Source organism: Ascidia mentula, chromosome 5 (genome assembly GCF_947561715.1).
Source record: "Ascidia mentula chromosome 5, kaAscMent1.1, whole genome shotgun sequence".
In the NCBI taxonomy this organism is placed as follows: Eukaryota; Metazoa; Chordata; class Ascidiacea; order Phlebobranchia; family Ascidiidae; genus Ascidia; species Ascidia mentula.
The window spans coordinates 5,248,189-5,273,028 of record NC_138570.1 but is presented as its reverse complement, the minus strand read 5'-3'; the positions used below and the strand labels follow the sequence as shown (position 1 = coordinate 5,273,028).

Genomic DNA, 24,840 nt, shown 5'->3' with positions numbered 1-24,840 from the left:
ATTTTATAATTTGTGCCAGTTTCTATCATAATTTGTGCCAGTAAACAACTTCTAATCAGTTCGTAAAAGTATGTATCTCAAAACTGACATCTTGGAATGTCGTGGAGGGTTCGGGTTGCCGTATATTTCATCATAGTGCACAGTTACAATAAGAGCGTGTCGTGACTTAAAAAGCACAGAAAATTAACTGCAGGGTGAAAATGCGCACCACATATGGGCATAAAGTACAAGAAACTGATTTTAGGCACAACATTCAAATATTGTGTATTGCCGAATAAGCGTGCATGGGTTATGGTAGGTAAAATTTAGTCAGCAACACCCTGGTATAAATATGAAACGCACGATGCCCTCTGTGTACAAGCATGAAGTTATTTTGGCAAGAATGAACTAACATACCGTTGCATTCACGAACTGTACTCAAAATTTTGATAAAGTTGGAATTCGGCCTGAAAAAATTACCTAAATGATGAAACTTTTTGAAGCAGCGACATTCCGCGACATACAAAAAAATCATTGCAACACTCAGCAGCGCCACAAGTTACATACCTACGGTTTGCAAATACTACATTTTGTAAAACACAACTGGACGAAAGCGACACGAACAACCACGTGGAGCGCCAAACAAAAAACATTCCTTTTTATATTTCGTTCGCATTTTAGCATAATGTTCAATGACATCAGTGGGCCAATTCAAAACGATCAGTGCTTTTTTATGCAAAATAAATAAAGGATTCTTTCACAATTCATCGACGACGTCATCCCACTGTGACGTCATTTTCCACGCTCCGTCAAAACGACCAGAAAATGTAGAGAAAAATGCCGGTGCCCATGATGAAGACCACGCCTGCAGTGAGAAGATAACGTGTCTTCCTACTCTGCTCCAGGGATGGGAATTCCACTTCCGGCTCCTCATCCTCGCCCTCCTCCCTGATCCCGCATATGAAGTGGAAGATGTTGCGGCAAGTTCTCTTCCAACGGGAGTCCTCCGCGTGACCTTGTTACGCAAACACACATTAGTCGCTTGGAGAGTTACTCGGTGGAGACCATTCTCCAATCGCGAACAAAAGTGCATGTTCTTAAGTTTACGAATCTTTTTCCCGAATGCGACTAAAAAGTAGAATCGAGTGGACGAACAAACACCTACCCTCAACTTCCACTTCGTTTTCAGCTTCATCTTTGCCCGCGAGCATTGGGTTCGCTTCAAAATCACCCTTGTCGTGGTCCTCTTTTATTATTCTTAATTGTAATAGTGTTTGTTGTGAAACAGTGCACAGAGTTTGACCGAAATCAGCTGCTATAACATCAACTCACCCGTTAGTACCTTTGCCATTAATTGATTTCATTTCTGTTCCATTCGCCAGTTGAGGTTGGTCGTAACGCGTCCAGTAAGTAAGGCGTGAAAGCTGGGATTTCAAATAAATTAGTCAGTTTATTTTTTCATCTCCAGACACCAAGTACTCTTTTGTTCAGAGTATGTGACGTTAAAAGAAAAATGCTGATACGTGTAACAATAGTTTTTACGCTGTGAGCTGCACGCAGATGGCCACTGTTTCGACCTATAAGATCTTATCGGTGCAACTTGGTATGACTCTTGTAGACGATATAGGCGATCAAACGGCCTGTTTGTCTTTGCATGGCCGTTTGATCGGCAAGATTGTCTACAAGAGTTACACCAAGCTGCACTGATGAGACCTTATAGGTTGAAACAGTGGCCATCTTTCTGCAGCTCAAAAATTCATATTATTAGCTCCATTGGCTTTGCTTATGTAAAAAGTTTTTTCTGTTCCAGTCAATTCAAATACGCACATCTCTCGGTTGATCTTCCTTCGTAAACAAGCTGGTGATCACGGCTACGATTATGGTGACGAAGAAGAGCATTGCCGAATAATACATGTAGTGGAACTTGGAGAGGAAGGCAGGGCGTTGGTCGACTTCTCCACAGCTGGGAGCGGTATAGAGGAATATGGTAATGAGGCGAGCCAAGCCGAGAGCACTGCCGCATAGACCACCGTAGAAGGCGCCCTGTTAAAATATATCAGTCACTACAGGAAACAGAAAGCACACAGCCCGGTTGTAACAAATCTAGGGAACCAGGAAATGCGCATATACTTTGTTGCTGTTATTACTGAGGGTTTTTACAGCCTGTTTTTAAACAGCCGATTTTGAAAGTTTGTCCCAAAGCAAACGAAAACAAGTTGTGGCAGAGGCAATTCACCACTGAACCAATCCATTGCAGTTATTGCCCGTGTAACAATGAGTTTAATAAAAACCCGTGGAATTATATGTGAACGCAAGTGTAACTGACCCTTTTGTTCAGTTTGCATGCTATGGGAGGCAAAATACAGTGTACTTTTGTGGAACGCAAAACAAACCTTCTCCGTGCAGCCAGGCCACAAGATTCCGGTCATAAAGATGGCCGCCACCGGTGGGGAGATGTAATTGGTGATCTCCTGGATGTAGAAGAAGAGTTGTCCTCCCTGGAAGTGCAGGATGATGGGGACCCACGCAATGCTCACGAGCACCAGGACCACGATAAAGATTCTGGGGTGAAAAGAACGACATCATATGACGTCAAATAGTAAAAGGAGAATATTTTAGGGAAGGGTTTTTTCTTCTACTGGTCATATATGCCTTATTTCTAATATCTGAAATTATACAATCACATGAATGTTTAGATTTGCCCAAAAATATCCTCCGACAGTTGCATTGGAGTAATAATTAACACACTTACGAGCGCAGGCACAAAATGAAGGAAAATATAACAAACATACGACATGGTGCGTGTATACAGAAGCTTTTACCAAGCATTTTGTCAGTCCGTTCAAGTGCGTAAGTGCAACGGCCAAAACAGTGACGTACCTGCCAACAATCATCAGTTCGGTATTTGAAGCGGATTTGCGGAACCTTTTCCATAGATCAAGTGTAAAGATGGTGCTGGCGCTGTTGAAGATCGAGTCGAGATCGCTCATAAGCGCTGCAATCATGACCGCCATCATCAGTCCGCGTGCGCCTGTTTATATAAAGGTGGGTATAAATAGCAACTCAGTGAAGAACCAGTTGAAAGTGCGACGTGCTTGGTTTTGCTAAAGTTCACGATTGGATTTAAATGCTTTAAGACTCCGCAAAAAGAAGGGCGTGGTGCTTCCAGATGGTATGGGCACTTTTGTTTGCGGCCGTGGCCTTTTTAAGAAATGTTGTCGCAGCGGTTTATGAGTGTTTTGAGATATCAAAGAAATGTGAATCTTGAGACATTTGTTTATAGCAGACATGATAACATTTCTTTATACAGGTTGACAACGGTTTGAATGTATTTGTGTACACATATATCTAAAAGAAAATGTTTTGTTTTAAAATAAAACAAACGGAATAAAATGTAACTTGATAATGATGTTACAAATGACCTTGCATTCTGTTTTTCAAACTATACATAATTTACTAGTGAACCACAAAATGTCCTAATGTTATCAAAATGTGCAGGCGACTCGGATAAGTTTCCACATTTGGCAACATGCAAATGAGCATGCATACGTTGAACTGTAAACATACGATGCGGTAGATAATGATTATGTTCCAACCTGAGGGCATGATGCCAAGAACAAGACGTGGGTATGCGAGGTTGGTACATCCCGCGGAACTTTCACACATCTTCATGCAATGCTCACCAGGAACGCAGAGAAGTTCGTCTGCAAAATAATAAGTAGACGCGTTGTTGTCATCGGAAAATGCTTAATAAAAGTCAGCGGGTTTGTGAATAATGTCCGCGCGAGTTTGGCCCAGGCGCTCATCAAGAACATGTCGTGTCAGTTAATCTGAAGACAATCTATTGAAGTTGCGAGATGCTAGCGTTATACAGGTACTTTAGAGCAAAGGTCCCAACCATTTTGCACTGCGGTTTGGTTTATAATGAAGAGTGAACAGCGAAAACGGTCCAGTCTCTATGTTTTTGCCATTCATCAAAATTACAATGGTGTTTTTCGCCATTACTCGGGTTCAAACCGTGGTATATGCAAAAACAACTCGAAATCTAACGGATGATTAAACATGATAACTTCCTGTTCACATATACGTTGTTGAATGTTCACTGCCAGGAATGTTATCCACACATTTCACACTTACCAGTAAAAAGCACTCGGGAAATCATGCCGGGCATTACCATGATGTAGATGGGCAGAATCTTGATGAAACCGGCAAGGAGGGTTCCCCCTTGTGCGTGGGACAGCGTTTTAGCGGCAAGAGCCCTTTGTACAATCACCTGCCACACAATATAAAACTCAGCAAACGATTTTTTCACTGGGAAATATAGCACAAGTTTTCTAGCTGGTAGAGGAAACAGACTATACGTGTATGCGGATATCACCACTGCTGTGCTTTTAAAATATTTGTTGCGGCTTACGACGGAACTGGTGACGGAGACGGCATTGAATGTATACATATATATATATATATTTGACTCAAAGTCTACCTATTTTACCTAGATCACATCACTTTGAAGATGAATGTTTATAGAACTAGCATTTTGCTTTTAATCTTAACACCGCTAAATGTTAACACAGTTTTGCTCACAAACCACTGCAGTAAAAGACATATTTTCATTTATAAACACTTAAAGTTTCAATAATATGCACTATATTTCCCTCTTGCCCAAAAGGCGGGTTCGGTATAAGGTTTCGCCGTCTTTATAGCGACGTTGGCAACAGAAATTCAAAAAACTATGTTCGAAATGACAAGTTTATGTAATTGTCAGTCTGTCGTTACTGTCACGGAGAGCTGAAAAGTAGCTTTACGTTTCATGGCAGCGAAGATTAGGGTTGCCTAGATAGCTACACAGGCCTACACAATGGTTACAGGCGGGGAATTGAGGTTACAGGCAAGCATGATGAATGGAGACATCGATATGCTCGTCAAGTTCCTTTGTTAAGAACGCTGGCACACTACAAGAGCTTACCTGGTCTGTGCACCAGTACCAAATGGAAGAGGGTGTCTGGCCGAGCAAAAATCCGAGCCAGGGCATTTCGTCGTCAGCAACATCCTACAAAAATGAGACACAGGCATTTTGAAACTTGCTGTTGTATTTCACAGCGTAGTTTCCACTAACGTAACGCGCAGGGGAGCTTGGAAAACTTTTGATTTTGGATTTGTTTTATTTACAATAATCACCTTGAGCATTTTAAAAGAGTCCTCTCGGGGCTTTGGTAGACACGAATCATTGGCGCTGATGTTGAGATTATATTTTTGTTGTATGAGAGTGAGGTTGACGGATGTGTTCATGTACTGTTCCTTCATCTCGTAGTAACCACCGATGTGAAGAAAACCTGAATGTTATACGAGATTTTAGCCACTGGCTCTTGAAAGTATTTAGTCGGTGAACCGAGTTGACTAAAGTTCTTCTGCTAGCAACGATATAAATAGTGTTTTTGCGGTGAGGCCATGTCGCGTTAACTCTGCAAGCAAATGAAGTCATAGTCAAACACGTCGTAATATAATGTAAATTCTTTCCACTTAAATGACGTAACAGCCCTGAACCATGGTAGCCGCCGAAGACGCACGGGCACATAGGTGGCTCTATCGCATTTACTCGTCACAAACTACAAAATTGACTAACAGGCTACACAAAGTAATTCGTGAATGAAATTTTTAACAAACAATACTAAATATGGCCATATATATACAAAGAAAATGTCAAAAGTGACTACAGGAATCAGGTGTGCAAGTCGGTGACTAGATATATTCGTTTAGAATTGAACCTATGGCTGTAACCTTACCCTGGATAGTGAGATACAGAGCACCGCTAACCATTAGGAGGGCTTGCATAGAGTCAGTGTACATCACAACAGTAAGACCACCTGCAAAAGTAACATTAGATGGAGCTTCAAACATACAGACATTATTCTACATAAAATTTGTACACACAGATATTTATTAGGATTATTTAAATTTCAGAAACAAATGATTAGCCTAGCTTAGTTTTACCTGTGACTGTGAGAACGCCAGTGAGACACACAAGCAACGTGACAGAAGTATAGAGGGGCCATCCGATCGCTTGCTGGATGAATAGTGCTCCCGAATACAGATTTACCTTAAAAATAAATGTAGGATGAACCCTATGAAAAAAATCAAACCTATACTAAAAAATGTTTGTAAATACAGATTTCATAGTAACTTTGCACAAGTTACGTTTGTAGCATATGGATGGTGGTGGTGGAATTAATCCGAAAGGAAACCGTTTGAAATAAGAGCAGGACTTGTAGGCAACAAACCATTAATCAGACAAATGATTTTGCTGTGCGGAAAGCGCCTGATATCATCGTATGTACAAAGTAACGACCACAAACAGAAATGTGGTGACAATACGTTAATTCACAAAAAATAAAGTATATCCGTGGCTTGTTTTGTGAGACGTGCCCCAGCAGCATATCTAGACAAATACATGACTGAAGCAAAGTAACGAAGTATCTTTATACGCAAAGGAATTCGTCTAAAAAATTAGCATTTATTCAATCTGCTTGGGCCACTGACGCATTGAAAGCAATGAATCGCATTTTTTTACTGGTGGTAGTTCTAACAAACGTTTGAGAATGTTTTGTGTTAATTAAAAGAAAATGAAGCATGTGATACCGATATCTTGGTGAGACAATAGATAATAAGCGTCAGAGTGGCGAGATACACGCGCAATCGTCGACCACCGAACCTCCGTTCCAGGTATTCAGGCATTGTACATATCTGCAAAACATATGAGTATTACTCGAAACATGGCAACATACGCAAAACACTGTATCGTGGACCACTTCACGATATTAATAAAGCGGTAAATGTTCCATTGAAAGTGCGAAAACAAATTGTTTACTCCTTGTGGCCCAACAACCGTTTCTTTGTCCACATGTTGTGGGTCAATATATAAGAATATGGAGACCAAAGGTGTCTCTATTCAACGCAATTCAAGATATCGTCAAAGTTTGCATGGGTGCAGAGGAATGTTGTAATCGTTTACGGTAATTCTATCATCTCGAACAGGATGCATATTGTTTGCACGATGCATGTCAAAAATCACATTGCGTTTGACCGCAAGTTAACTATGCCAGCTGCATGTTAACTTTCGTTCTATTTGCTTTCAACTTGTACAACGTGAATGCTGCACAGTGCATGATCGGCAATAACTGAAAAGCAAGCTTTCAGACATAAAGCTTGATTGATCGAACTGTATGATAAAATACCTGTATCTTAACTTCGATCAAACTAATCCTAGAACAGAGGTTGACAACCCATGGCTCAAAGCAGGGTGAATAGTAAAAAAAATTCTTACCCAGGAACGAGTTAATTAAAACGAAAAACTAAACCATTGTGAGCGGCAGACAGGTGCACACACTGTTTCGACCTGTAAGGTCTCATCAGTGCAGCTGGTGATTGTGGCACATACTAGCTGGTAGACTAGCAGGCACACAGATTTCCACTTCGTGGTACCCTTCGGTCAATCATCGATCCGTTGGGTACCAAACTAGGTACCCAACAGAGACGAACCACGTTGAGCGCACCACGGCCAGACAACTGTTTGGGATTCAATATAGTGCTATCGGCTCGGCTTCCACCTAGATCATAAAACAGTGTGTACACCTGTCTGCAGCTCTCATTGATCATTATGGCTCGTTTGCGTATATTAACCATTGTGTTTTCATATTGGGTGAGGTTTTCCATAACTATTTGTGACAAACCAACCGTTGAATTCTTACCAAAACGGAGTTCCGGCATACTGTCAGCACTAGCTTTAGGGCCGCATTTGGCTCTTTCAACCTCTTATATGACTCCATGAGAGAGAAAACTCAATAAGGAAAATGACAGTTATGTTAATATGCAAAACAATGATGCACTTTGTTGAACCGACAGGTTTTGCAAGTTTACCGAAACGTACAATGATAGTTAATTTGTTTTATGTGGATTAAAGAATCAAATTATTCCCAGTTCCAGTCTATAATTGGCTCTTTGCAGGCTAAAGGTTGCCAACCTCTGCCACGGAAAGGCAGTCTGGTATTAATTAACAATAAAGCCACTACAAGACGCTTTTAACTGTGGCAAATGATTCCGCACGTACTAACACGAAACAGGGACATGGAATCCGGATGGTATTGAGTTACTAATGAGTTCCTTCTGGGTGCTGCTGTATTATCAATATCCTACTCATATTCGGTGATGGAGTTACAAATTCCAGTGCTTTTAACGACACAAGTAATTAATTTAACCACTATGCAGTAGCCAACGTGAACTCTTGAATTGGGTTATAGGGTCAATAGTAATTCGACAATTTACACTGGTATCAGTATGTTATGATAATTAAAAAGTACAAATCTGATATAAACGCTTACGCAGAATGTTTTACAGTGAAGACTATTTTCATTGTATCGTCTTACCGTATGGTTTACGTCATATAACATACACGATTATTTAGTCTAGCAGACAAACCGCTATTTTACCAGCAACACTAAAATGCAGCCCCCAAATAAATATGCAAATTCATGAGACTCGCGTTAGCACTTTACAATTGCAAAAAATAAATACTCACGCCCGACGCGATGTAGACTGGGACAAATACCCAGCCAAGAAGCTGCAGAAGCATGAGAGCATTTAATTCCCAGGCTCCGACCCCTATTCCACCGGCCGCTCCCGAGCCAGCAAGTCCGACGAAGTGCTCGCTCCCGATGTTGCTGACGAACAACGACGCACCCACCTGGAAATTTTTTTATGGTAGTTGAATTTTATTGGAGTGATAAAACACAGCGAAAGATTTAATTGAACCATCAATGGAATTTGTCGTTTCAATGGTGATTAGGATAATACTTTCCTTCAAATTTATACATAGTATATTGATATACGTGGTAACTGATGGAAGAAACACGATACTTAGTGGTGTTCGCACTTATTCGTGGTGTTGGGGAAATTCAATCATATCAGCTGCACTTAGTGCATACAGATGAAGCACGAAATTTTCCGTGAACGCACACAAGGGGAAACAATAAAACATGCAATGTCACTTACCAAAAACCAGCTCATGTTCCGCCCGGCAAGAAAGTAGCCTTGAACTGTGTTCCTTTTCGAAACGCAACTCGCCTAAACAGTAAACCGTAATTAAAAATTTAAGGGGGGGCGTAAAGGTTGCAACATTGCAAAAAACTGTCGGTCTGAGAAATCAGAACAAAGATACTGCTATTCTGGTAATAATGTAACGGAAAAAGGTATTAGGTGTATGGACAAACGTATTGATTTCGTTAGGTTGGCGCCATAATAAAACAATATTATTTTTTTGCAGACGAATACTTTTTGAAACAGCAACGTAACACTAGTTTTTAGGTATCTCATTCAGCCATACTTACAAATATTCCAATAGCGATGATTATGATGAAGTAGGTGATAACGACGCCCAAATCGGCTGCATCCAGAGCTTGTCCGCCAGCAAGAATTTCCCCAGACATCTTGTTTTTTAACTTAATTAAACTTGATAATGAAATGTCTATGCTGCAGTAAAAAAGCAGTTAGTCAACTATGGAGTTTCACAACATTCAATATTTTCATTCCGAAATCGACCTTTTCTAACGCCACTTGTTGTGCGTGACACAGGTGGAAACTTCACGTTTGCAGATTTGAACAAGAACTGAAGATGCTTATTTTGCGCGAAACATGTATTCTTAACAACAAATGCGTTTGACACAAGGTTTTTTTATATTGTAATTCTGCAAACTATGGACTTTCGTCACATATTGCGTTACCGCCGGATGGAAGTGAAATTTGAGAGAAGACAATCGCATTTTGCCTTTTTCATGTACTACATGTAAATAAACGAAGTAATCACATAATGTACACGAGCCTAGTCCAAAATTTATGTTTACCGTTTCGCGCGTCGCGCCTAATCTATACCCAGTCTGTGCTACGGATAATATTTTTACATAAAACTTCAACTTCTACAAGTTATAACATATTGCCAATTTATTTGAATTTTTCAAGGTATATCATCATTTTCGAAAGCCCATTTACACAGTGCTAAAAGTATGCCAAACGAACTGGAACGTTGTTCCGATAAAAGAATTTTTGCCGGTAATTCAATCGTGCCCATGAGACCTTTTTACTTTTAAACCTGTATTTGCAAGCAACAGTTCCAGCACTTCAATAACTGATTTTAATCTTACTCATTAGCTCGTTCGTCAATAAACAATATATGTAATAAAGAGGCTCGACAACTTACATCATAATTTATAGTTGAACAAGTAATGTGGTAAGTTACCACAGATGCCACCTTTAGACTTTGGAGTCAAAGTCCAGTCAAAAACGCTTACGGAGCAAAACAAGCATTGACAGCGCTTATGAAGTAGAACCCTTAGAACCCTCAAAAGATACGCATTGCACGAACCTGGTTTAGATTAGTGTTTACACAGCCTGGTTTATTGACGTAATTACGCCGCCGCAGAAGACATGCCTGCTTAGTTTCAAAACTTTGTGACAAAGATCGACATGAACTCAAATTTTAAAGGCTGTTTGCACACACGTACGTCGCGTAGACAACTGCAAGCAATTGTACGGTCAGTCGACCTTTACATGAAACCATTGCATCTGAGCAACCAACCGTCACAAAGTAACCGCCATCATTTCTTCCTGCTCTTTTGCCAAGGAGAGAATATTGCGTCACATATCGTCGCCCGAACGTGAACTACTGCAGCTGATAAATTCGTTTCTGAAGAAAAGGTATGCCCGAAGAAAAGGCTAGCTATACACGTTACATTCAGTGCATTTTTGTTTCCTTGACGTCTGCATACAAACAATAATCTGTAAAAATATCATGCTGCAACCTCATAAAATAAAATAGGCATGTTTTGTTAACAGACATTGCCCTTCCTGTGCTGTGACGTCAGAGCAATGGTTGTCTCTTGTCAAAGGACATGTACTGTTTTTCTTAATTTTTCATTGGGTTTCACAAAAGCTTGGGTACAAAGCTAAGTTTGTTATAAGCGCTTGGTTTGGCTTGGACAGAGATAGGGTTGCGAAGTTGCTTGGTCACATTTACACATTAAATAGTATTGTATGTTTAAAGGGTGAAATATATATTGCTAAAAATATGTACATATAATAAATAAATACATATATATATATAACAAAAAATAATTCTTAAAAACTTATTAGCAGGTGGAAATTTCAGCAGGTACATTAAATTAAATGGGCAAAACCCTACGTGTTAACATAACAGGGCATATTTCAAGAAATCTTCCACCATAACTTTGACTTGTTCACTGGATATTATTTTACACATTTATCATGGCTAGTCTTACACATTCCCACATTCTGAAAGTTCCATATAACATGCTTACAATGAAAGAAATCCATAGTGACTGCATAAGACCCAAAAAATTTTTGCTATTAAAGTCCGTAAAATATATATTTAGAAAAACTAATTTAACTCAACCTTTGCAAAAACAAAACTTGTTCACTTTCATCTTTTAAAATTGTCTGCAACATTATCACTGATCACCTAATTTTATTTAATTGTGGCATAGGCCTACTTGTGTCAAGGGTGGTACAAGCACAAAACACCACTTTTGGCACTTACTCTGACTGTCTTGCTTTAACTTAAATGATTAATTTGAATATTAGTGACAACTGTACTAGTAATAACATAAAAAGTACAAAACCAGTTAACTTGGATCAAAACATTTTCTCTACTTTCAATGCACAAAATCACATTGATTTTAAAATATTAGTTATGCTAGAATTTCCCACATTTGTACGAAAAACCTTGAACACCCCTACCACACATAGCAGTAAGAATTACATTTCTATGAACAGAAGAGTTAGAAGCTCCACGGCTTTACAGTTTACGCCGGTTTCCCAGCAAGCGTGAATGAAGTTGTAGTAAATCAGGTGGGTAATAAATAAAACAGACAAAGGCCCCTTTCTTTGCTTGCATAGTCTAAAACCAACAAGGAACCTGGCGGTTTTGCTTGCGAAATACATATCTATTTTTATTAAAAACCAACGTTGCAGGTTACACTGAGGTTTGTTTAAAAAAAAACACGATAAAGCACCCATGAATCTGTGAAAAAGGCTAGTGCTTTATCATGTTTTTAATCTGTCCAAACGAAAACGTCAATCTTAATACACCTTAAAATTCTGCTTTTGTCGAATGATTTCATTTCACAAATGTCATATTTCAAGAATGCAAAAACAAAAAAAACAATTCTCAGTACTTTAGTGTTTTTTAATCTAGACACGTGCTGTTTGTCATGCTTGAGTAGTTTCCGGGCTGCTTGCTTGTTTCATCACAGTGTGTTTATTATACCCGCGGGTGCCACGCTTGATTACATACCCGTTGCTGCATGGTTTAGTTGCAAATGCTGGTTGCAATTATTTACTCCTTTTAGAAATGAACAACGTTTTGTTGGAACTTAGTGATGTTTAAAAAGGCTTACTGGTACGCGTTTATTAGCAACGTAATTTTGGACACGTATCGGATGACTTTGACAACTTTTTCGCCGGTGGAAGTTGCTTGGATGCTATTACACTACCACGATATTTTATTAAAGCAGAAATTTTTTAAAACAACTAAAAAACGACAAGAACTCAAGAACGCACAACAATGCAATATGCACTGTTTGTGTCTACTTCTTTATACTCTTTGCGACCCATAAAATTCGTCGTGCGACGCCCCGCAGGTTTGTGACCACCAGTTTATGATACCCTGATCTAACAGTTAAAAAAATTGCGACATGTTTATTACACGAAAACACGATTTACAATACAAAGCAGGCTGTTGCATTGTATCCGTTTTGTACTGTGTTTTGTACTTTTTTTACATTTATGTGTGTGTCACAGTTTGCCATACAGTTAAAAAGTTACCCTAAAGCTTTTTGACAACTTTCATCTTCATCGCCTTATCAAGCAAAATCTTCTGTGAGAAAAAACGTTGACTTTCAATTTCTTCAATTTGTTTGTCTTTAGTCAGGTTGTCCACAATCTTATCGAAGCATTTTGCGGAAATGTCGTTAATCTTGTGTGCAATCATAAAGTAACCGCCTTGTCTCGTAACGCGCATGGCTTCATTGCAGAGGAACGTACAACCACTTTCAGTTTTAAACCAATCATTCCTGTGGTCTTTTTCTTCCGGCTTGAATACTGCCTAAATACAAAGGTAAACTTGCTTTCCTTTTTTTTACTTTCCCTGATTTATAAGTAATGTGTTTTACCTTAGATTTCGCTGGTGATGTAGCTTTCAAATTTTTCGCTTCGTTGGAGAAACACCTTTCGCAGGCAACAACAAGATCGTAGTATTCATCTCTTATGGGAAGAGGCTTAACTGCCCCAGGGTGGTTTATTGACCAACTGAGAAGAAGATGTAAGCTTAAGGACAAATAAGCGATGTAGATATTTTATCATAATAATTATTGATTTCGCCTAATTTTGATAATGCGCGGCAAAAAGTACTTTAATTTTGACACGCCAAGTTTTTAGTCGAAACATGCTACGCGATTTAAAACGGTTTGAAGTCACCTGTACTGGTGTTGGTTTGGTTGATTCAGGTGCAGCTGATTTTGAGTAAAGTACACTGCTGTCATTTCACCGCTGTATCCTCGCCCGCGTAATGCCTTTGCAACAGAATTGGTTTCTATAAATAGTAATTGCTGCATCAAGTCAATGAACTTGGTACAAAGAAAAGGCTTAAAATGCCCATGTCATTTCTTAGTAGCCCAACATCATCAGTATAAGAAAAATGTATTAAGTTGCATACCTGCACCCAAGTCTAAAATAGACCATTGTTTCTTTTCCGTGGTTGCTGACATCAAAAGATCGCAGGTTTCTGCAATTGCATCAGCAAGTGTGTGGACGTGACCTAATCCATTCTGTTGAGCACTCGTGTTACTGACTGCCATTAAACCTAAGTTGCTAATGTACTAAACTTTTCTTCGGTTTTTCTTCAGTGAGAAAAGGGAAAATCAGAGTATGTGTCACAATAAGCACAATGACAATAACCTGCTGTGTTGCTCTTTCCTAGTAAACTCTGTACAAATCCGGGCCGTGACATAAAGCAAATTGACTTAACACCTGCATTTGTGGACGCGCTGTATGGGCTCCTTTGTTGAGATTAATCAAACATTTGGTCGTAAAACAGCCGTCGAGTCAACTAAATTTTACTGCTGCTCTCAAGCCTAGCAACGTAGTGTTGTTGTACCAAATTTTGTTTCAGTGTTACTACGTCGGTCATGACAGTGACATAGATCAGTTTTGAAAATATAGCCCGTCAGAAACACCTTTGTTGTATTTCCCATATCATTAACAATCAAAAAGCAAAATCTAAGTCACATTATAACGATAAGTTGTACATCCATCGTTGTACTTCACTATGGAACAATGCAATGAAAAATGACAACAACCTTTTAGAGTTTTACTGTTAAGTGTTGGTATCAGATGTACAACGGCTAAAATAACAGTACAACAATAACAACAAGAGAACAATTTCAATGCTTGTCAACCAAAATTTATCGAAACAAAATCTTGACAATTTCTTCAATTCCTGCATCGCCCTTTAGCGCCCCAGTGTGGTCGACTCCAGGAAGTTCAATCACGCCACCACCAGGGTTACCTAGATTCCAACCTTTGCAAGCAGAGAGGCTACGGTGCGGAGCGGTGCCGTCGCCATCCGTATTAGTAAACGAAGGCTGATCGTCGGGAAACGTCTTTCCCTCGTAATGGAGAATATCCTCTGTGCTAACTTGGGTGCCGTAAATGCAAAACGTGTCGACCCCTGGATGTGGAGGAAGTCCGTGTTCGTCCAAATCGGCCTCGTTGGCTTCTCGAACGTATCTGAACAACGCGGCGGCGTTTGGGACGCCAGCTCGCTCTAGGACTGCTGTAAGGTCTTCCGGGGAGGTTGTGTAACTCCGCTCGTCGGTGGAGAGAATGACTTGTTCAGGTGGAGGAACTTGTGGGCGTGGGAGCAGCAGAAAGTCTAAAACAATACACTGAGTTATAAAAATCATACTCGATAGTCTTTATGCAATTTTTTAAAGAATTGAAAAATATCAATGGCAGACTGACTATTGACTTGTGCCATAGTGCAATAATTTAACCTTGAGACAAACGTTAGTAGGCAAACAGCGCATTCATCACATTGAACTAATTTAAAATGACACTCAATATAGTTTTTTTTAAAAAGTCACATCAATAAACAATTTTAGGCAACGGAGCAACTTACTGGTTTCGAACCTTCTCTGCTGCTTTCGAGCCACCAGAGGTTTTACGAACGGTATCCCAAAACTATATCCGGAGACAAGGGCAAGTAGAACATCACTACTCCCTCCCCACGGGGTTGCGATCGCAATGAAAGTGTCAACGTACTGATCCTAAACAAGCACGTGATCGTAATTAAAACAAAGTTCCTTGCGATATCAAAACATTAAGAGTGGCAGAAGTTACATTTTACATTTACTCATTATATACTATAATACCATGTGGAACTTTTTACCTTCCAAGCCTGCGTCTGGTGATTAAGAAACCATGTTGCGTAGAGACCACCAAGACTGTGGGAAATAATAGCCACCTTCTTATTTCCATTGGTTGTGTAAGTGTCCTCCACCAGAGCTTTTAAGCTGATAAAGGGTATGGGGTTTATTTTAACGCGTAAACTACAGACATGCCCAAAAATGCGGTCCTACTTGTTGAAGTATTCTTGGTTGGAGGACATTGCAATTCTGAAGTCATACGGCGCACCGCGGACCGAAACATCCCGTTGGTAACCTGATTTAATTAGCCCTAAAAGTGCACAAACATTTTCAGTTGACATTTTTACAGTTGTAGTATCTTGCCAGAGAAAGCCCGAAACACTTACTTTTCGCTAATGCCTTTCCGTATGCTCCTGCATTGCCGAATAAAAACGCAATCCAGCCAGGGTCGATGTACTCCATTGCTTTAGTTGTCCCAAAATTTGGGACTCTGGTTCGAACACCCGGAACGTTGCTACTTGTGTTGGTCGCGGGGTCAAAGTCCATGATTATATTCTCCACGTAGCAGTTAATTTTGTGGGGCAGAAGCATCTAACACACCAAGCAACTCTTTTACGTTTTGTAGTCAGTTTTGTAGTGTAATGTGATGTAGCTTTTGCTCCACCGACCGAACATTTTCAACTCGACTATATCGACTATATACAAACCGTCAAATCCAGCCAAATTCTAAACCATGTGTTGTCGTTCGAGCAGCCACGTGGTGGATCAGGCCGGTTTACAGCAGCCTCCATTAAGCTTCCCCCATCTCCCGGGACGAACACTACAGGTCGTCGCATGGCCACTAGAAAAAGTTCAGAGTTTACCTATCAGTAATGTGGTTCATCTCCCTATTAGTAGATAATGGCTACAAGCGTAAGCAAAATCAATTGAAAACCTTGTGAAACAAATCGATTTTGTATTTAACACAGAATGTAGCCTGTTTATTAAGTAGAATTTAAACCCAAACACTAAGTTGTTGCTAAATTGTTTATGCCCAATGGAGCGGAACCGCTCTTTGCTGTTTAAATTCGTAACTTAACACAACAACCACGGCTGACCTTGATCACTTTTAGCAAAACTTGCGCCGGCGTACTGGTGTATAACTATGCCAGCAACAACGAGCAGAGCTGATCCAAACATGGCGCTTGCAACCTTTATGTATTTCATTAACGTAGCTGCTATATGTAGCACAATGTAGTGGGTTAGTTAAAAAACTTCAGGCACTACCAAAATGCAAAAGAAATAATGACAGGCAAACTCAGTGCACAAAGATGGTTAATGTTGCAAACGAAATACCCACAACGCAAGAAATTAAATCAAAGAAACTATAAGGCATATACCAACTTTCAACATGCAGGCGTAACAAAGTAAAGAGAAAGTATAAAATGCTGTTTGTCACAGCAGTTTGAAATAGAAGTTCGAAAATAAAGAGTAACAAAACAGTTTGTTAGCTGATCCCACCATGCTTCTGCAAAGTAAATACAAATACATACCAACACATCCATATTTAAGTACAGAATGATGTTTAGGAACCCAATGCAGTTGTTGTCCAATACTTAATTGAATATGTACTAATGACCAAATTCATCAACACATCAATACCCAATACACTATCGTTTCCACATTAGAAAACGCCATCTTACTTAAATTTGCAAGCAAGAGTTACAACCTGCTGGAACAGACTTAATACCTTCAACTGACCAGTGCGTCGCCTGTCAAAAAATGCACTGTGCCGCACTTTAAGCCCGCAAGGCACTAGAAGCCAATTTGACCACCAAACAAGTAACTTTTCGGTGACTTGACTAATGATTTCCTTGTTTGCGTTAGGGAGTAATTATAAACACTTCCTGTGCGTAAAAATAAACACTGCCTGATGAAAATTGACTGTTTTAATTTATTCCACAATAAATTTGCTGCGGTTCTGCCTAAGTGTAGAGGCTGTATTCGTTGGATATTTTCTTGCTTGGGATGTGTTGTACATCCTGTTCCACATATGGTTTCATGCATTCCTTCATTTACCAAAAGCACGATTTATTTTTGCTTATCCACGTTTATCGTGCAAATATTGTTGGAGGCAAAACGACTCACGAATTTATTCTGTTTTAACCGTAAATCGATGTTCTGGGAAATCAACGATTCAAGCTCGATTTTAAATCTTGCGTCGTAAATACTCATTTTCAGTTATTACATAAACAACATTTCTATATCACACGCTACAACTACCTACATCCTTGTGCCTTGCTAAAGCATGTTTTTTTTTAAATCGTTCGACGAATACTTTTTCGACCAGAATTATACTGTATCATACGTCACAGAAACCAGTGCTTGAATTGCGTAATGTTTTGCGCGCAGCTTTGCACATGTACTGCATAATCCCATAATGTGACCCAAATGATTGAGCCATCGAATATTCTCGAGTAAAGTGATTCATTCAACATCCTGTTTACCACATAAAATGTTCTCCTATGCTTATGTCACATCACACCTATGTTCTTGTATTATGTTACTTCGAGCGGTTCGTGATATCACGTGACATCATTGACCAATTAGCTCTCAGTATGGAGAGCTTTAAAGCCCAGGGTGTACCTGTAAATTCATTCTATTTGATTCCATTCGATTATACTTGTTCTATCGTATTACTGTTACACTGCTATTATTACTGAGACTCTACAAGCTATTCGCCGGCTTGGGATTTATTCCCATAGCCTGATAATAAACTGTTTATTCGGATACAACGGTTTGCTGGTGAGGTTCAAACCTGACAATACCGTATAGGCTGCAACATTCGGTCTGCACCAAGCGTTGCATAACAACGAAAATCAGAGCGGGGATTAAAGCTCGTGGGAGTTCTTACGCAACATATTGATTGTCGACCGGCCTTCTGGCACGGCTATTTATGTCTGTCTTATACCAATCTTTTTTCTTTTATTACTCCACTTCAAATGACAATCACCACAAAACAAATGGCACAAATGGTAACAGCTGCCTTTAAACACCACGACAGGAATAAAGCCACCACAACGAACTTGCACTTGGCACCATTGTTCTTCATTTCACAAGCAGTGTTTATAAACAGAAGTTTTTGCATTTTAAAAGTGGTAATAAACTGCATCTTCAAACAAGCACTTTTCCGGAAGACAACTTGGTTCCGCCAACATTTTTTTTTTAAAAAACTGCACTTTTACTGACACCTAAATTGTCTTAAACAAGGCTTGAAATCCATGCTGTAACTTCATCAACATTTACTTTATGTTCCTCGCTTTCCATTACATTGCACTCAATAAACTGCACCTGCATCAAGACAACATGTGCAAAGTTATGATGTGCATGGGGTGTACAGTACAACTTTTTATTAATATATACTAGGTTTGTGAAAAATACCTTAAATTTGATTAGCTGAGAAAATTGGAAATCTTTGTCTTTGTCACCAAGAAAAACATTGTCGTTGCCACCACCAGAGGTGCTACTGAGTGCGGCTGATTGGGTTTTTCGAACTGTGTTTCTGTCAGATGTTGGAAAATAAGTAAATTTAAATCAAATAACATTACTGTTAGAACCAGGTACATACAATTCTTTTTCCAGTTGGTTTTGAATAACTCTTTTTGATTTTGCCATCAAGAGGTCTGTAAATTAAATGCATTTGTGATAAAGCATGATTATCAACAAAAAAACGTTTTAGGAAATAGAGCAGCAAACAATTTTGCAAAAATCCAAAGCTACATTTAGAGGTTTGTTTTACATATGACACACAAAAGGAAATTGGGAAAAAAACACATAAAAGAGCTTATAACTTTACCTTGCTTGTTGCATGCAATGCAAAGGTTGGGGTGGGATTTATGGACAATGTTGTCTGTCATAATCTGAAACAAAAACTCAGCAACATCCTTGATAGTTTTTTGAAATGCCTCGCTGTCAATCACATACAGAATTCCCCTGAAAATAATAATATAAAGTAATTGTTGACAATTTGACCCACCAAACTTTGCAATAAATGATACCACTTAACACTATTCATACTTGCAGTTTGAAAGCATTATTTTTCAGCTATTGGTTGTAATTTTTAAATGTGAATTACTATAAATAGGTTGGTTCATAAACTGTAGTGTAAGCATTCATTGTCAACTTTGTATCCATGTGGCCTGTCAAGGACATAATAACTTCTGGCCTGTAAGTCAACAAGTTTGCCCACCACTGGTTTACAGCAAACAAGCACTAATTTCCATTAATTTGTAGAACACTTACAGTGCATTATTTTTGTGGTCATCAAAAAATCTACTTCGGATTGATTCATGCCCTGGTACATCGACTAATGATAGAACAGTTTTCTGGAAACAACAAAATAAATTGAAAAGCTATGTGTTCGGACAACTTTGTGTCAACCATATATACAGCAATATATGTTTTATTCAAAGATTTTACTACGAAAACTACATAGACTGCAGAACATACAGTTTGATTTACAAAATACCTTGACAGTAGCAACACATTGTTTATTATTTTGATTTTTCAAGATACTATATGTTGGTATAACTTTATAGAAACAAAGCATAAACTACACTTAATTAGTTTTTGATAACTTATGTCTTCGTTGACATAGCAGTGGTTAATGTCAGTCCAAGTTGGAAAAAAATGTTATAAAAAGTGTCTGTAGCCAGATTAGCAAAATGTTGTGCCCGAGAGGATTTAACCATTTTTCCGAAATTTGACCGATAATCCGCGCAATATTAATGAGCTAATACATTAACATACGAAAAAACGTTGCGATTGTCTGCGCAATTAATGATCGCCGAAAATAAATCCTCCTCGCTAAAAAACAAACTTTCCAATCTGGATGTCACTCATAATGCATGTTAAAAAATTGCCCACCTTGTTTTCATCAGGCATATATGGAGCTTCATTTTCTTTTAATGAAATTTGAGTGTCCTTTGTGGATCCATTGACCAACTGAAAATACAGCGGTTAATTGAAATTTATTTCACATATATAAGTAAATTCTTAGTCAAGACATGACCAAGCAAAAAGAAGCAGCATACATGAGAGAACAGTCTTGACTTTCCAGAATTGGAAATTCCAAGAATAAGAAGTTCGGATTTTCGTCGTTTTCCACCGGACACCAGTTTCCAAATAACTGCAGAAATTCATCAAAAAAGTCAAACAGGTAAATTTGTGTTATTTAAAATCTCGTAACTATTAACAGTATTACCGGCACTAAATATAATAACAACCACGGCAACGATCACAGGGAAAGCATTGTCGTCGATGCCAAAAGATCGCAAAAGGTCTTGGTAGTATTTTAACGAAGTGTTCATCTCGATTCTAATATCACAACAAGATCTTTCCATTCACAATTCCTCACGTTTTGTGTTGGAAAACAGCTGTTCTTTTAATCCGATGAGTGCAAAATAATTGCGCCACGACAACATGAATATTTTGCGTGATTTCTATGATACTTTTATTTAATTAAAACTATCACTTAAAATTCCCCCAAAATATAGTGTAAAAAATTTGTGAAAAAACACGTTAGCTATACAACCTATTTTCTTCAAAAAATGGCTTTCGGATGAAATTTAAATATAAAATTTAAACACATCAATATACAGCTTTAGAACAACAAGAAATCAGAGATTTTGATATCTAAATCGCATATTGTTCCATATGCCAACTTTACGTGTTACAAAATGGAAATGAAACCTATAAAATCAAACCAAACAAATTCGGTCCAGTTAAAAAAATGCTGCTGTAATAGAAATCATACGGGGAAATAACCACAATTGAAATATTCCTTTGACAACAAGTCTCTGTGACGAAACAAGTACACAAAAAATGCAATAATTTGTATGTTCAGCTGGTCATATATATTTTTCTATTGGTAGCCAATTTAACAAACTATCTAGCATGGAAGTTTGTATGCAGTCACCGCAAAAACCGGTACTGAAGGTAAGTGTTTCCGTGACTTAACTTAAACAATCCCAATCGTCATTACCTTTCCAATAGCGGATTTTCCAATCTCACTCCACATATTTACCTTTATGGGTATATTGTACGCAATAACCACAGTATAAATAAATCAACCATGTTGAATACTAAATGTGTTAACAGATAAGTTCTTCTGAATGTGAAGCTGGAAGTGGCGATGCATCCAACTCTTTGTCCAGTTCAGGTAGCCTACCTGGGTTTCTCACGTTTTGGCTGCGTTTGTAGGTCTTTTTAATCATAGTAAATACTATTGCAAATAATGCAAACATGCTTTAGCTTAATTTCTTAATAAATGGCTCCCGCCCAGTGTTTATGCAAACAAGTATGTAATTCTCTTATGTGTTAATAATAAAAGCTGATTGTACATTACAGAAGGTGGACAAGGTACCCAGGAGCTGGCCATGCACCAAGTTCATACAATTATGCATGAGTTGGAACAAAAACGTGAAGCTGACAAACAAATGACAGCAGAGTTTAGACAGAAGATGACAGATCTGGTAAGGGAATTCTTTAGCAATCATTTTTTGGTTTAAATTTTGCTGCATGTTTAGGTTGAACAAACTTGTGATAAACTTGAGCAGCATTTGATGTCTCAATATGAAGAAACAAACAAACAACTTGAAGTAAAAGTTAGTACCTGATGTTTAAAGAGATTATTTTTTTTCTTCAAAATATTATTGTTTTACTACAGATGCAGTACTTATATAGCATCCTTGGAAGTGTATGTGCCCTTGAAGGGGAAATGACAGACTTCAAAGCAGCAATATCTGTTTTATTCAAAGATATTACCACCAAAACATAAACATATCAACACATTTATTTATTTTAGCAAAAGACTGTTCACTGGTTGGTTGAAATGTGGCAAAGTCCTTCAAAAAATGTGATTGGCTGGAAAACATGCAGTTTGTTGTGCACAATACTTTTCTGTACACATTCCTTGGCAGTAGCGACACTGTGTTTATTATCCTCGTTGCTCTTTGTTTTGTTGGCAGTCTTTGTTAACTTTACCTTTTTATTTTGTTGTTTATTCATATCTTGCTTATTTTTTTCTAATAAACTGATATTGTTAATGAACAAGTGATGTAATCGCAAGATTGAATTAAATTTATTCACTGAGATATTGTTTCCTTGGTAACAAGCAACAACCAATTTACATTTTACATATTTAAAAACACAAATATTGTTACTGTATGTTTGTGAAACCGCCTGAATTAGATCACAAGAGATTTGCACCAGCAACATTTTCTGCTACAAACTACAGGAAAAATGCAATTAGACTCAAATAAATTCAAAATTTATCAGTGATCTTGAGGCAAATTCTTATTTATTTTTGTGTAAGTCTTGTTCCCTTTTAATCAGTACGCCAAAACAATAAAAACGGTTGTTGCAAAAAGGCTTATAATAGATCGCCTTTGATTGTAGGTTTTGTAATTCTATTATCAGCTGCAGCCGTTCCACACAAAATGATGCACCTCGGGGCAGAAGAACCGGCGATGCGTAAAGAACTCAATTTAATTTATCATAGCAGCGAAAAAGAACTTTGCGTCGAGTCTTGTGCCTTCAGGCGAAGCAGATCAGCGCCAGAAAAAAAAGAAACAGATCTGGTTTCGTGCTTGAGAAACAGACGAGCCGTAAAAAGTGGCAAAACAAGTGGAGGTAACTTACTGCTGGGTGTGGTAGCGAGGTTTTTTTGTAAGTTGTTGTTGCAGCTTGACGAAGTACCGCAAATTTCAAGATAGTGACGTAAAAGATATTTTGCACCGAAAAGTAGCTGTTCAGGAAAAAAAAATAACAACCGCTCCCTGTTGTGCTGCTTTAATTTCATTAAAATAAACGAAGTATTCACTAGTTGTAGCGCTAAAAATTCTACTGTGTTTGATGAACATTTTTAAAGCTGTGATGTGTGTTTTAGGTCGAGTAAATAAGCTTGAAAGTAACAACAAAAGATCAAGATGAATACTGAAGACAGAATAGGCCATCTCATTATCATTGCGGCCACGTTGTTCGCATCTTTCATATTTTCCATTATTTCTGTTGCTTCAGATGGATGGGATAACCGCATCACTATGTCACTGCTGAACCATTACCAAACCAATAAAAAAACTTTACGTGAGTTTTTTTGCCTTGGTTTGTAAAGCGCTTCCGGATGTAAGCTTTACTTTTGTGAAATTTTGTCTTCTAGTATGGATCGTGGGGTGCGCAGTTCTCATTATTCTCGGCATAATTTGCTTGAGCATTGCGGCGATAATCCTCTTCGCAAGATTCTTCAACCACGGAAAGGGAAGGGCAATTTTGGGGGGCGTTCTTTCTATTTTTTCAGGTAAGTAACGCATGTTGTTTAGTTTAAATGCGTAATTGCCTGAACTCCTGTATCCTTGTCAAGTCAAAAGAACGCACAGAATGCATGCACGATTTTTTGTACAGAAACGCAGATATATCAATGCTAACTAACATTTAAAACGCAGCTTGCGTCTTCATCGTCGCGCTTGGTATCTTTATGGGACAGGAAACTCCACAAGACGTCACCTATGGCTTCAGCTTTGCTCTTCTGTGGTGCGCCATTCCGCCAGCCATAGTTGCAGGGATTGTCTTCTTCATGCTTGAAGTAAGTTTGAAGTTTAAAAGCTTTTTTGTGTTGTTTATTTTTAATGCCTTTTTCATATCTGATGGCATGTCAAGTGACACACATTAAAATCATTGTAATCATTATTGGTAAAGGCGAACCAATTAGGCCGACGGCGTATTTCCTTGGTCATGTGAATATTTGTCATGACCATAAATTATGCAAATTTGGGTTTTTGAGAAATCAGTCGAACGGTTAAATTCGTTTATGGCGTGTTTCTCGCCAAATAGAACAACAAGGCTTTTGCGAGCGTTAGTTGCTTCGTTCTTAGTGAAACGCGACGCTTGGAATTTACACACTGTGTTCGCTTGGCTGGGTTTTGCGGTTACGCTCCACTGGGCCCTGTTGCGGGAGTTGTTTGGGGAAAGGAAGAAAAACAAGAAGTGTTTGTCTCGAAATTTTCCGCATTTCTTACTCTGCTTTGCGCATTTTAACACAATGATTTTTTTTGCTTTTATGCAGGATACAGAATTCCTGAACTCGGAGATGCGATACAGCGCAGCTGCACAATAAAATTACTGATTATGTAATATTTGCCTATTTTTACAAATAACCACCTTGCTATGCTAACCTGTGTTTTGAGTATGTGATAAGTGCATGATTCCACCAAGTTACTGATTTTGTCTTCACATTAGTTGGTGCGTATACGTAATCTGTACAAAATACTGGGTTTGTACAAAACATGGCTGATGATAATACAAAAAGTGTGCTCTGTTTGAATTGAGTAGTGTAAAA

The 24,840-nt window shown here is 38.5% G+C and overlaps 5 protein-coding genes across 7 annotated transcripts; 2 read left to right on the top strand and 3 right to left on the bottom strand.

The window, feature by feature from the left end:
* Positions 1-143: 143 nt before the first annotated feature.
* Positions 144-9,495, bottom strand: LOC145903919 (sodium/myo-inositol cotransporter-like). Its single transcript, XM_082992109.1, has 16 exons — positions 9,360-9,495; positions 9,025-9,096; positions 8,552-8,716; positions 6,616-6,720; positions 5,971-6,076; positions 5,763-5,843; positions 5,158-5,312; positions 4,946-5,029; positions 4,117-4,252; positions 3,576-3,683; positions 2,860-3,010; positions 2,373-2,541; positions 1,807-2,022; positions 1,312-1,403; positions 1,145-1,236; positions 144-994 (listed from the first exon to the last, which is right to left on the bottom strand). The coding sequence occupies exons 1-16, from the start codon at positions 9,456-9,458 to the stop codon at positions 789-791; spliced, it is 2,037 nt and encodes a 678-aa protein (XP_082848235.1). The 5' UTR covers positions 9,459-9,495; the 3' UTR covers positions 144-788.
* Positions 9,496-14,376: 4,881 nt separating this feature from the next.
* LOC145903372 (uncharacterized) lies at positions 14,377-17,129 on the bottom strand. Of its 3 annotated transcripts, XM_082991451.1 has the most exons (8): positions 17,000-17,108; positions 16,565-16,658; positions 16,175-16,308; positions 15,854-16,058; positions 15,681-15,777; positions 15,491-15,614; positions 15,221-15,368; positions 14,377-14,974 (listed from the first exon to the last, which is right to left on the bottom strand). In XM_082991451.1, exons 1-8 carry the CDS (start codon positions 17,009-17,011, stop codon positions 14,505-14,507), a joined length of 1,284 nt encoding a protein of 427 aa, XP_082847577.1. In that variant the 5' UTR covers positions 17,012-17,108; the 3' UTR covers positions 14,377-14,504. The 3 variants fall into 3 exon arrangements, with proteins under 3 accessions (XP_082847577.1, XP_082847578.1, XP_082847576.1); XM_082991452.1 differs by lacking the exon at positions 16,565-16,658 and having other exon boundaries at positions 17,000-17,129; XM_082991450.1 differs by lacking the exon at positions 17,000-17,108 and having other exon boundaries at positions 16,565-16,961.
* A 1,291-nt stretch (positions 17,130-18,420) lies between these two features.
* Positions 18,421-20,875, bottom strand: LOC145903273 (signal recognition particle receptor subunit beta-like). The gene is made up of 8 exons (XM_082991341.1): positions 20,710-20,875; positions 20,540-20,634; positions 20,373-20,450; positions 19,749-19,831; positions 19,303-19,439; positions 19,075-19,129; positions 18,888-19,008; positions 18,421-18,797 (listed from the first exon to the last, which is right to left on the bottom strand). The coding sequence occupies exons 1-8, from the start codon at positions 20,846-20,848 to the stop codon at positions 18,708-18,710; spliced, it is 798 nt and encodes a 265-aa protein (XP_082847467.1). The 5' UTR covers positions 20,849-20,875; the 3' UTR covers positions 18,421-18,707.
* Positions 20,876-21,300: 425 nt separating this feature from the next.
* On the top strand, positions 21,301-22,728 carry LOC145903480 (uncharacterized). The gene is made up of 5 exons (XM_082991560.1): positions 21,301-21,443; positions 21,606-21,666; positions 21,855-21,979; positions 22,034-22,111; positions 22,174-22,728. The coding sequence occupies exons 1-5, from the start codon at positions 21,402-21,404 to the stop codon at positions 22,282-22,284; spliced, it is 417 nt and encodes a 138-aa protein (XP_082847686.1). The 5' UTR covers positions 21,301-21,401; the 3' UTR covers positions 22,285-22,728.
* A 645-nt stretch (positions 22,729-23,373) lies between these two features.
* Positions 23,374-24,831, top strand: LOC145904052 (peripheral myelin protein 22-like). The gene is made up of 4 exons (XM_082992275.1): positions 23,374-23,591; positions 23,665-23,802; positions 23,948-24,087; positions 24,568-24,831. Exons 1-4 carry the CDS (start codon positions 23,435-23,437, stop codon positions 24,616-24,618), a joined length of 486 nt encoding a protein of 161 aa, XP_082848401.1. The 5' UTR covers positions 23,374-23,434; the 3' UTR covers positions 24,619-24,831.
* The last annotated feature ends 9 nt before the right edge of the window (positions 24,832-24,840 follow it).

What these genes read in the sequence shown, in the direction of transcription:
- LOC145903372 (XM_082991450.1), bottom strand. Translation starts at nt 16,673, where the DNA reads ATGAAATACATAAAGGTTGCAAGCGCCATGTTTGGATCAGCTCTGCTC. An exon ending in GAATTTGGCTGGATTTGACG is followed by an intron (nt 16,059 to 16,174) that starts GTTTGTATATAG and finishes TTGGTGTGTTAG; the next exon opens with ATGCTTCTGCCCCACAAAAT. An exon ending in ACCAGACGCAGGCTTGGAAG is followed by an intron (nt 15,369 to 15,490) that starts GTAAAAAGTTCC and finishes GTGCTTGTTTAG; the next exon opens with GATCAGTACGTTGACACTTT.
- LOC145903919 (XM_082992109.1), bottom strand. Translation starts at nt 9,458, where the DNA reads ATGTCTGGGGAAATTCTTGCTGGCGGACAAGCTCTGGATGCAGCCGAT. An exon ending in GGAACATGAGCTGGTTTTTG is followed by an intron (nt 8,717 to 9,024) that starts GTAAGTGACATT and finishes AAAAATTTCCAG; the next exon opens with GTGGGTGCGTCGTTGTTCGT. An exon ending in TGGCGTTCTCACAGTCACAG is followed by an intron (nt 5,844 to 5,970) that starts GTAAAACTAAGC and finishes TTACTTTTGCAG; the next exon opens with GTGGTCTTACTGTTGTGATG.
- LOC145903480 (XM_082991560.1), top strand. Translation starts at nt 21,402, where the DNA reads ATGGAAGTTTGTATGCAGTCACCGCAAAAACCGGTACTGAAG. An exon ending in GACAGAAGATGACAGATCTG is followed by an intron (nt 21,980 to 22,033) that starts GTAAGGGAATTC and finishes CTGCATGTTTAG; the next exon opens with GTTGAACAAACTTGTGATAA. An exon ending in ACAAACAACTTGAAGTAAAA is followed by an intron (nt 22,112 to 22,173) that starts GTTAGTACCTGA and finishes GTTTTACTACAG; the next exon opens with ATGCAGTACTTATATAGCAT.
- LOC145903273 (XM_082991341.1), bottom strand. Translation starts at nt 20,848, where the DNA reads ATGGAAAGATCTTGTTGTGATATTAGAATCGAGATGAACACTTCGTTA. An exon ending in AGTCAAGACTGTTCTCTCAT is followed by an intron (nt 20,451 to 20,539) that starts GTATGCTGCTTC and finishes CTGTATTTTCAG; the next exon opens with TTGGTCAATGGATCCACAAA. An exon ending in GACCACAAAAATAATGCACT is followed by an intron (nt 19,440 to 19,748) that starts GTAAGTGTTCTA and finishes TATTATTTTCAG; the next exon opens with GGGAATTCTGTATGTGATTG.
- LOC145904052 (XM_082992275.1), top strand. Translation starts at nt 23,435, where the DNA reads ATGAATACTGAAGACAGAATAGGCCATCTCATTATCATTGCGGCCACG. An exon ending in AACCAATAAAAAAACTTTAC is followed by an intron (nt 23,592 to 23,664) that starts GTGAGTTTTTTT and finishes TTTGTCTTCTAG; the next exon opens with TATGGATCGTGGGGTGCGCA. An exon ending in TTGTCTTCTTCATGCTTGAA is followed by an intron (nt 24,088 to 24,567) that starts GTAAGTTTGAAG and finishes GCTTTTATGCAG; the next exon opens with GATACAGAATTCCTGAACTC.